Genomic DNA, 10,899 nt, shown 5'->3' with positions numbered 1-10,899 from the left:
CAACCTGCCAACGTGATTTTTGAGCACTCCTGCTCCTTCTGGCTCCAGACACAAAAAAGATTTAAAAGCAAAAAATCTGTCCGTTTCCTGTTCGGATCTCCAGTACACAAGCGGAGCCCTCATGTAGCAAGCTCCACCCACATGTCCAATAAAATGGCAATCGGAGTCCTAACTAGGATCTCAATATGCGCAGGAAAGAGGCCGGTCGCTCGTTTCAGACAGGCCCCTTGGTCACCCAGCAGTAGGGCCTCAGAGTTACAGCAGGTCGATTGTCGGGGGTAACAGGACGACTACCACCTCCATTTTCAGGCAGGCAGTCGATTTTTTTCCCCCACCCCGGAGTGAAAATGGGCCATCGCCCAAGTCCCACTCTAGCGCACCTAGTGGCCATGAGCAGAGTAGCAATTTTCTAAGGCAGGTGGAGAAGTTTGGAACAAAGCAAGAAAAAACAATCCATGGATGAAATGTCCTTTTACTTGAAATTATAATTACAAAAAACAATGCTCAAGTCAGTATAAAAACAATTATAAAAGCAAATATCACATAGAAAAACCATCTTGCTGTACAATAGCAGTAAAACCTGCAATAGCTAAACACTGCATCAGTTTGGCTAGTTTATTTGAGTCATTCAATTGGTAACATTTCACATTTATTCTTGCATAGTATTCAGATCAAATCCTGGTGATTTATCTCTCTTTCAAAAAACAATCTCTTAACTTATTGCTAGTGTTTGTCATTTCACTACTAAAAAGGACAACAACATTAAGATGGTCAATTAAAGGTCAGTTGCAATTTGGTTCAGATGTTCTCCATTCCTCTCCCTGGCACAATTGCAATAGTTTAATCCCAAGAGGATCGATGTTTCTCAAATGAACTTAACCTCCCCAACAATAAGTTGGACTATTAATTCACTCCTTATACAATTGTCAGCTGTAACAAGAGAAAAAAGTAGTGGGTGAGTGAAGTATAATAACAACTAGCGTTTATTGGTGGAGGTGGACATCAGGAGTTCCAGTGAGGAGCAGCCTGTGCAAGTGTGTCAGAACGTGGCCGTGTACTTGTCCCATCAGCAACAGGCAAATCTTAAGCTCAGTGTCTTTCCTTTCTCCTGCTACAACACGTTACCTGGGAGGTGTTCTACAGCCTCACTGCCCCCTCAATATGGTCCAACTTCCTGGAGGTCAGAAAGCCCACCCTCCATGCCCAAGTGACCAGAAATAGGGCCAGGATCAGAGGGGCATGTGGCTGTCTTGCCCTGCCAGAGGTTCACTCGCATTAGAAAATCCAGGCCTATATTATATGCACCAAATAGATCTCACTAGATACAAAATGTCACACTACCTCAATGAGAACTATTCTGTCTCCAGCTCCAGTCATGAAAGCTTGCTTTATTCATGCACTTTATACTACAAGGACACACTGCCGCATGGAATTGGATTAACCCAAGCACCATTATTTCCTGGGCCACTATTTCTCCCTCAACCAAAATCACTAACAAAAAAAATTATGTGGTCATTTATCTCAGCTATTTGTGGGAGCTTGCTGTGTGTAGTTTGGCTCCTGCATTTCCTACATTACAACAATGACTACACTTCAAAAGTACTTCATTGGCTGTAAAGCTCTTTACGACATCCTGAGGCCGTGGAAGGTGCTATATAAATGCACAATTGTTCTTTTTCTTATTACTCCCCATGAAGCAGCCAGCGATGAATTGGGTTTATAGTCAGAGGTTGCGTGTGGGCCATCGACCTAAATGTTGAGAAAGTCCTGGAGCTAGAATAATCTGTTCAGAATATCAAGGTGTTGGCAAATCATTACAATAACCAATTCTTTGTTTATCAAATTATGGGAGAACAGAGCACCCAGCGATTCAAATAACCATATGTTGGTTATTTAAATAAGGATTGCACAACCTAAGGGATACAGTTAAACAAATCTATAAACATTTTATTTACCTATTGTTCTTTTCCCTGTGTGTGTTTTGTTTAGTCCTTTAAAAAAAGGTTCATTTATTTCCCATTTCTGATGAAGGATTTACATCCAAGACGTTAACCTGTCTTATCTCTTTTCAGGTGCTGACAGCATTTTCCTTTCATTTCAAATATTTTAATGCAGCGAGGGTTTGGTTTGTAGCTTCATTGATGTTTAAACTAAGGTACGACAGAGCAAGGGAAGGAAGAACAGTATCAGCAGAGTAAAGGCAGGGGCAACAACAAAAAAAAACTTTGTTGAGGACAAGTCCCTACACTGGCCATTTTCACAATAAGAGAAATTATACTGTTATTCATCATCATTCTAGCAGCTTCTCTCAAAAAGGTGGCATGAAGGTGCAGAAGGGAGAACAAATGGATGCCAGCAACAACTTAAGATTAGGTCATGTTTTACATTGTGGAATTGGTGGGAAATAGAAAGCAGGGCCCAACAGATCTTACATCCATTCAGAAAGAAATATTTGCATTTATACAGTGCCTTATTAGGTCTGAAAGCACTTAAAAAAAAAAGTGAAGTGCAGCGATTGCAATCATGTGGGCAGACGTGGCAACCATTTTATACACAGCAAGACGCCACACAAAGAGCAATCACTAGTCACTATTTATCATAGGTTTGGTTGAGGGAGGAATGTTGGCCAGGAGACCAAGAGAATTCCCTATTCTTCTTCAGAAAGCGACATTTGGATCTTTAATATCTACCTAAACCACCAGACAGAATCTTGGTCTAATATCTAGTTGGAAGGATGATAACTCCAATAAAGCAGCACAGTTGTGGAATATCAGCCTAGATTATGAACTTAAGCTTTTGGAATGGGGCTTCGATAACCTGCCGACAGGAGGCAGGAGTGCTACCAACTGAGCCAGGCCGACATTAGAGGAGGTACAACTTGCACAGTAGGGCAGACAACACGTTCGAGTAAGTGAGCTTCCCCATCATCTTCCCCACACAAGGCCCATGTGTTCAGGACAAGCCGATTTGTATCTGCTACAATAATCAGTGTGGAAAAGGGAACCCAACAGTTTCTCTCACTTGAACAAGGTTAGTGTTACTTAATGAATTGTTCTCTCTACGCTGCATTTCACTGCTGAAACTCTTTAAATATCAAAAAAGGAAATGTGACAAGTCAGTCTCATCTGCCTGGCAAGTCAGTAAACGTACTGGGACAGCATTACACCACAAAGCTTGTGACAGATTATATCTTTCCAACTGATTGAACGCATAACCTCACTTAAAGACTACCTAGCACCTGAAGAGTTTTCAAAATACCACAATCAGTCCTCGCCTACTCTCCCTATGCTGCATTTGACTCACTTTTACAGTCAAATGTGCTGATGCTACAATCATTCTCACAGTAAATTTAAGTTTTGAGATGTCTAGTCTGGGAGAATTAAGCTAACTGTCCTGCTTCTACTCTGCATCAGGACAATGCTATTCATTCTGAGAAGTTCCACTTTAAAAATTCCCTACAGCTAAATGTGAATGAGTAGAAGTGATGAGGTTTCTGTTAGCCATCTCCCCCTGGAGATCACTGGCCAAAGCCCAATCTCCTGAGCTCAGAGTTCTCCATGACCACAGTCACGTCATGCTGAGGTCCACCAGCAGGAGGAGCACTTCCAGCCCCTCGTCCGACCAGTAGCAGGACCACAAACTGCCAAAACAGTCAATTGAGCTGGACAAGTACAACTAACGGGGAGATCCAGGAGATGAGCATTGGGGTGTTTGAATTCTTACATCACCGCAGTTCAGTAAAAAGAAACAAACCTGGGACCATGCAGAAAAATAGCCATCATTCCTTTGTGGAGCTAGAAACAAGAGGTAAATTTTCATCTGTCTGGCACAGTACAGTTTTGAATGTTTTAGCAGAGCTGTGGACATGATCCTACACAGTCTACTATGCACAGCATATCCTGAGGAAAGAGACTTGCAACCTGAAGCCTTAAAATTGAAAAGGTAGAGGGGAAGAAAAAGTACAGGTAGCAATATTATGAACAGCAGTACCAACAGCTTGTCTAAGTTTGCTATTTAACACCTCATCCCAGTTACGTCACACTGCGAGTCACACTATGCATCACCGTTATGTGTCACACTGCGAGTCACAGGATTCTATGGATTGAAATGACATGACGAATCTTTCACCTCCCCAAAGGAAAAACCCAGTAATGAAGACGATTGAACCCTACAGTACAAATAAACAGGTTACAGCCACACAGAAACCCTAACATGTATTGTAAAGCAGCCGTTCAGATCCCTGTGACTGGTTTTTACATTTGGTGGGAGCTGATGTTGATACCACATTACAGATCAGGTTTTCGCAGCATGTGCTGAAAACCTTAAATTGCCACATTGAGGATTTCAGGATTGGGATAATAACATGAAACCATTAGACGCAAATTCAAATCAGACACATTTCTTCCAGGCTCCTGAATTTTGGGAGGGGGTTAAAGTATCAATTGCCAGACTTCCAGTGAGTGAAAGCTTCCTACCGGCTAGATAAAAGGAATCGTTTTCGCTGTCTGACCCAAGCAAATTAGAAGGACTGAGCTGCAAACTGTGGAAATCTCGGCCTTAAAAGCACAACTCCAGTTACCTTCCCCTCTGTCTGCCCTGGGTATGAGCACAATCCAGTGTGGAACTGAATGAGCTAGTACACCCAATCTGTACTGAGTTAGCTACTCGCACTGGAGGCAGCATTTGGCACGATGCATACGAGAGTCACTAGAACACACTATGGAGGGGGGGGAAAAAATATTCGGCCAGGGTTCTCACTCCTGAACGCTATTCAGTGACTCCTGCATGAATAGCAAGCGAGGAGATGATCAGCTATGTTGAACCCACGAACAAATAGCCAGCTATCAGTTATGGCCTAAACTCAACAACTGAAGAATGAGCATTGGAGCTGCCGGTGTCCATGGAATCTTGCCCCAGAAAACGTCAGCACCTTCAGGAGAGGGTGGGGGCAAAAATATAAACTCTCCTGTAAATTTAGCAGCATTTGAAGATTGATGTGATTGAAGAAATCATGTGAAGATGAAAAAAATCAGATCCTCCTGGTTACAAACAGCTGGATGGTGTAGACCTGTCTGGGAAATAAACAAATGGTTTTCAGTCACACAATAACCTTTGGTTTCTCCACGATTTCATACCTCAAAATAAAAGCTCGGACTCTAGTGAAGAGCTTAATTTAAAAAAAAAGTGAAGAATCCATGCCAGGCTTGGAGTTTGTTGGGGGTGGGGGGCAATCCATCCCATACTTCCAGTATGGCACTAATTTTGGACCAAATGTCAATATATAGGTTTGTTGCCGTTTGTATCTCCCGGATTATGTGTCAATCAAGCGATCTGGGGAGCGGTACCCATCACCGGCAACATGGCAGGCTGACAGGGTCCTTCGGTACAGGGAATCTTTTGTATACAATGCACAAATCAAAACTATACCGTCTCTTGAATGTACACAGAAGGCGGTGCAGCGTCAAACGTTGCTCGTGGCAGCGGAAGCCGCAGAAACAGAGAGTCTTTCTCTTCTTGAATATCTCGGCTTTCGCACTGAAATACAAAATCAGAGGCAGGCAAATGAACGAAGATAGCAGAAAGGAGCAACGTGCCAAGCATTATCTTTTTAAAAAAAAAATTCTCTCTTCAGCCGATTAACAACGTGGCAATCGCACAAGTGCAAATAATTAACGTCAGCTGATACATTGATTATATATAAATGGCTTTGGGCAAAGGTATCAGTGTGACCAAGAAGGCATCAGAGCCTCGGTCTTCATATCTATTTTAAGTAGCACCAAAGCTGGAGTAGCTCACCCTCCATTGATATAAAACAACTTGCATTTATATAGCTCCTTTAATGTAGTAAAACGTTCCAAGGCGCTTCACAGGAGCCAAAGGAGGAGATATTAGGACAGGTGATCAAACGTTTGGTCAGAGGTAGGTTTTAAGCAGAGTCTTAAAAAAGGACAAGGAGCGATAGAGGGGAAAGAGAGGGGTTTGGGGATGGAATGCCAGGGTTTAGGGCCTAGGCAGCTGAAGGCATGGCTGTCAATGGTGGAAAGAAGGAAGTTTGTGGGGGGGTGGGTGGAAATGCACAAGAGGCCAGAGCTGGAGGAACGCAGAGTTCACAGAGGAGGTTAGAGATCAGGAGGGGCGAGACCATAGAGGGATTGGAACATGAGGGTGATAAATTTTAAAATTAAAGTGTCTTTGGAGCAGAAGCCAATGTAGGCCAGTGAGTACAGGGGTGATGGATGAACAGGACTTGATGCAAGTTAGGATATGGGCAGTAGAGCTTTGGATGAATTCAAGTTCATGGAGGGAATATGATGGGAGGCTGGCCGGGAGAGCAATGGAAGAGTCAATAAAGGCAGCATTGCACATGGCTCGGTCAGTGTACATCACGGAGGTGATTTTGCACTGCTGAAGAACAAACTGTGGTAATGCTTGCAACTGGAACTGCGATTTAGTGCTTCCATGAACAGGTGCCCATTCGGGTTAGCAATGTAGCTTTCACGTTGCTGGCTTCCAAGGGTCTTCCTCAGATATTGGGGGAAAGCACAGGAACCTGAAGCTTAAAGCAGATGCAGCTGCACCAGTACTGGCAGTGGTCTCCGAATCTCCTCCGCAGGACAAAGGGGGAAAATTTGGAACACGAGCAACCACGTCGTATCGCAGATCCACCACCACTGGAATCAGTTCTAGAACAACAACTTGCATTTATACAGCATTTTAACATAGTAAAATGTCCCAAGGTGCTTCACAGGAGCGTTCAGACAAAATTTGACACCGAGCCACATAAGGAGATATTAGGACAGGTAGCCACAAGCTTGGTCAAAGAGGTAGGTTTTAAGGATCGTCTTAAAAAGGAGGTGGAGAGATTTAGAGAGGGAATTCCAGAATTTAAGGCTTAGGCGGCTGAGCACAGCTGCCAATGGTAGGCAACGTATATCAAATTCTCCAGCTCCATGTAAAGAAACATTCCACATTAGAATTGGAAGCACATTCATAAGCTTTGAGAACCAGGGTAAACTAATATAAATCAATATAGTGCTCCTTTCCATTGAAATTTCTGCTCAAATCCGCAATTGTGCTCTCAAATGAGAGAGAAATCAAATCAAACACTCAGTTATGGAGGAGTGCTGCACCTTCTAAACATGCCCATAAATCTTAATAGCAGAACACAAATACCAGTGTTAGGAGTCGCTGCTTGGCTATACAGTTATGTGAGATCGCCTGGCTATTACCAATTAAAGTATTCATTGTCCTTTGTTACAGAATGTAAAGTCAATTGGTTCAGCCTTTAAGTACTAAAATCACTAGCAGATTGCACGTGGCATTGCTCACCACCAATCTGAGGATACAGCATTTTATAACAGGGTGTTATGCAATGTAGGATCCTAACCTTTAGTAGCACAGAGGGAGGGAACCCTGAGCTTTGGCAGCATTGTTGGGGAGTGGGGTGGTGGTGAGGAGGGGGAAGAGAAAGAGGGGCAATGGTCCTGGGGTTTTGGCAGTACTGTGGGAGGGTGAACCCAGGAGGTTTTGGCAGAACAGAGAAGTGGAATGTGGGGTTTGTCTCACTGGTGGATCCCTGGGGTTGGGCAGTAGGAGGGGTGGGGTGGAGGGGGGGGTGGTTAGAAAAGGAGGGACGGAGGCACAGACCTGATACCAAATTAAATTCCCTCCACAGCATTAGTAGAACAGATAAACTTCCTGAATCTTAACATCTGGCATGCTCTCCAAGGAGCTAAGTAGGTTTGCTGGCTGGTGATACCACCAAGAAATCACCTGGACAGAAGTGGCACAGAAAGAATTGACATTTTGTAAATTATTTTTTGCCAGCCAATAAATTTTACATTTCTGGATGTAAATTGTGTGGTGGAGCAGGAAGAGAAATAGAAGGAACAAATAACAATTCAGCTTCTGTCAAGGCTTCTCTATGCAACCAACCACAAGGAGGTGAGGTTGGAAAGAGAAATTGCTCTGGTCACCGTGTGTGGCAACATCCGAAACATGTCCTTGTTGAATGTAGTTACATCACTGCACAAAGCAACTGGAGCAATTCTCTACCAGCAAGTGGGAGGGAGGCTGGAAAAGGAGTTAGGGAGAAACATACTGAACCTTTCACGATTACGAAGATGACTATTATGCACTTGACAGGCAGAAAGAATTACAAAAACAGTTAATATCATATGGCATTTTAAACCTCACAGCCCATGCCCCCCGCACATAAATCCATATTTATATATGTGCCTAAAAAAACTTGTCTCCGTCGGTTATGTTGGAGTCCATTACCTGACCTAACGGGGCTCCTCATCATTTCTGCCTGTAAAACAATTGAAGAACTTAGTAACATTAATGCCACTGGTTAGAATTATTGCAGGATCACATTACCACCAAATTAAAGAGATAGCGTAATTACAGAGAGCACATTCAACAGCATTTGCACATAAATTGCCGAGAGCTGTCAAGCAGATCAAATAAAGACAGCTGGCTCTGATCCAATTCTACATTTCATTATATCCATTTTAATTGGCACAAAATCCCGATCAGGTAGAATACAGAGTTATATTGCACGTCTTACACTGTTCCTTGTGTTGCATTAAGTGTTTGTGTTGTTATGATCTGGAATGCACTACCTGAAAGGGCAGTGGAAGCGGATTCAATAGTAACTATCAAAAGGGAATTGGATAAATACTTGAAGGAGGAATAAAATTGCAGAGCTATGGGGAAAGAGCAGGGGAGTGGGACTAAATGGATAGCTCTTTCAAAGAGCTGGCACAGACACGATGGGCTGAATGGCCTCCTTCTGTGCTGCATGTTTCTACGATTACATAAAACACTGATCGTAGTTAACCCTGTCAAATTCAATTCAGCATTTTTCCTAGTAATGCAAGATCAGCCGAGAGGTCTGTCTCCTGGTACATCCGCTGTGGTATCCACCTGTAAGCAGTTGTGTCTATGATTGACCCTCTTCTTTCTGACTGCAGAATCATAGGAGAAAAAAAAAAAGCAGCCATGACAGTTAGCGGCTTGGAGCCTGGTAACAGAGCCTAGGAGACTGGAGCAGCAGTGACAGAGGGATTAAGCGTCAAGCCCCACCACCCCGGACCCTGAATTACCCGAGAGCAGTGCCACAGCCCTCCATACGAACATAACGAAAATGACAGGTGGGAAAAGACCAGTGAGCCTGCCCCACACTCAACGCCTGGAGCATCATGATTAGTCACCAGAAATTACAACACAGAAACAGGCCATCAGCCTGCGAGGGTGTCCATCCTTCACATGAGCAGCAGGTCCTAATTCCATGGGCCTGCCTTGTTCCCACATCTCTATCCCCATTTCTTTCAACCTATTCTTTAAAGCAGGGGGTAATATTCAAGTGCAGCAGGGAGCAGAAAACCACTGGCCGAGGATTGGCCGCATGTTATACACTCCGCCCAATCTTTCTTTCCATAATGGGCAGCCGATCTGCTGCTGGTGGTTTTCCGTTCCCTGTCAGTTGAAAATTAGCTTCTGTGCTTCAATCAATTATGTAAATTGAAATGGTATAATATCGGACAGTTCAACCAAGCCAAAACTTTGGGCATCCAAAACTTACCATTTCACTAGGCTGCAGTATAGAAGCTGAAAAGCAACGAAACATACATTTTAGACTGGTTTGCACTGCCAACTTTATGGTCACACTATGTTCATACACAGCACTTCCTGGAGCAACTCACTGAAGGCCAATTGTAGTGACAACACACTACTGTCCTGGCCAAAAATTGATGAATTCAGCACAGACTGCAATCCTACTGGTCTGTAGGATTTAGCTACTTACTAGATTAGCTTGTTGAGCTAGTAAGGGAACCAAAGCCAACTTTTTAAAAAGCCAATTGCCCCTTTGAATCTTTCCAGCATCAGAAAATTCATCAGCTTTCAAGAGGCCCCGAGAACAGAGTGCTGCACATTCATATAAGGAGAGTGTAGAATTCGGCTTTCCCTGGAAGTATATGTGGGAACTATAACTACATGGGTACTATCCATTAGCATCGCTCCCACGGGTGATTTTAACTTTCACATAGATTGGACAAATCAAATTGGCAAAAATAGCCCTGAGGAGGAATTCATAGAGTGTATGAGGGTCTGTTTCTTAGACCAACTAGGAAACAGGCCATTTTGGATCTGGTAATGGGTAACAAAACAGGATTAATGATCTCAAAGTAAAGGATCCCTTGGGAAGCAGTGATCATAACATGATGAATTTAACATCCAGTTTGAGAATGACAATCTTGGGTCTGAAGCTACTGTATTAAACTTAAATAAGGGCAATTATAAAGGAATGAGGGCGGAATTGGCTAAAGTGGACTGGGTAAACAGATTAGAAGGTATGATGGTGGATAAGCAGTGGCAAACATTTAAAAAGATTTTATGACCCGCAACAAAAATATATCCGTGAGGAGGAAAGATTCCACAAAAAGGGTGAACCAACCATGGCTAACTACGGAAGTCAAGGATGGTATCAGGTCAAAAGAAAAGGCACACAACATGGCAAAGATTACTGGTAAGCCTGAAGATTGGGAAAACTTTAAAAACCAAAGGATGACAAATAAATTATGAGAGTAAACTAGCAAGAATATAAAAACTGACAGTAAAAGCTTCTACAAGTATATAAAAAAGGAAGAGGGTAGCTAAAGTAAACATTGGTCCCTTGGAGGATGAGACTGGGGAAATAATAATGGAAAACAAGGAAATGGCAGAGGAATTGAACAGATATTTTGTATCTGTCTTCACAGTAGAAGACACTAATAATATACCAATAATAGTAGAAAATCAAGGGGCAAAGGGGAGGGAGGAACTAAAAACAATCACGAGAGAAAAAGTACTAGGTAAACTAATGGGTCTAAAGGCTGACAAGTCCCCTGGACCTGA

At 43.0% G+C, this 10,899-nt stretch overlaps 1 protein-coding gene across 4 annotated transcripts in view; it reads right to left on the bottom strand.

Moving 5' to 3' along the window:
* Positions 1-601: 601 nt before the first annotated feature.
* Positions 602-10,899, bottom strand: part of c32h1orf159 (chromosome 32 C1orf159 homolog) — a 28,537-nt gene continuing 18,239 nt past the window's right edge. For 2 of the 4 annotated variants that reach the window (XM_067970295.1, XM_067970296.1), the window contains 3 exons: positions 9,587-9,612; positions 8,281-8,311; positions 602-5,535 (listed from right to left, as the gene is read on the bottom strand). In XM_067970295.1, the coding sequence (XP_067826396.1) occupies positions 5,462-5,535; positions 8,281-8,311; positions 9,587-9,612 (131 nt within the window). In that variant the 3' untranslated portion in view covers positions 602-5,461. The remainder of the gene's footprint in view (positions 5,536-8,280; positions 8,312-9,586; positions 9,613-10,899) is intronic. The other 2 variants (XM_067970298.1, XM_067970297.1) reach the window with 2 other exon arrangements.

The sequence above is a fragment of the Heptranchias perlo genome, chromosome 32 (genome assembly GCF_035084215.1).
Source record: "Heptranchias perlo isolate sHepPer1 chromosome 32, sHepPer1.hap1, whole genome shotgun sequence".
Lineage (NCBI taxonomy): Eukaryota > Metazoa > Chordata > Chondrichthyes > Hexanchiformes > Hexanchidae > Heptranchias > Heptranchias perlo.
Note: the sequence above shows the minus strand (reverse complement) of the source record. Positions and strands in the feature narration are given on the sequence as shown.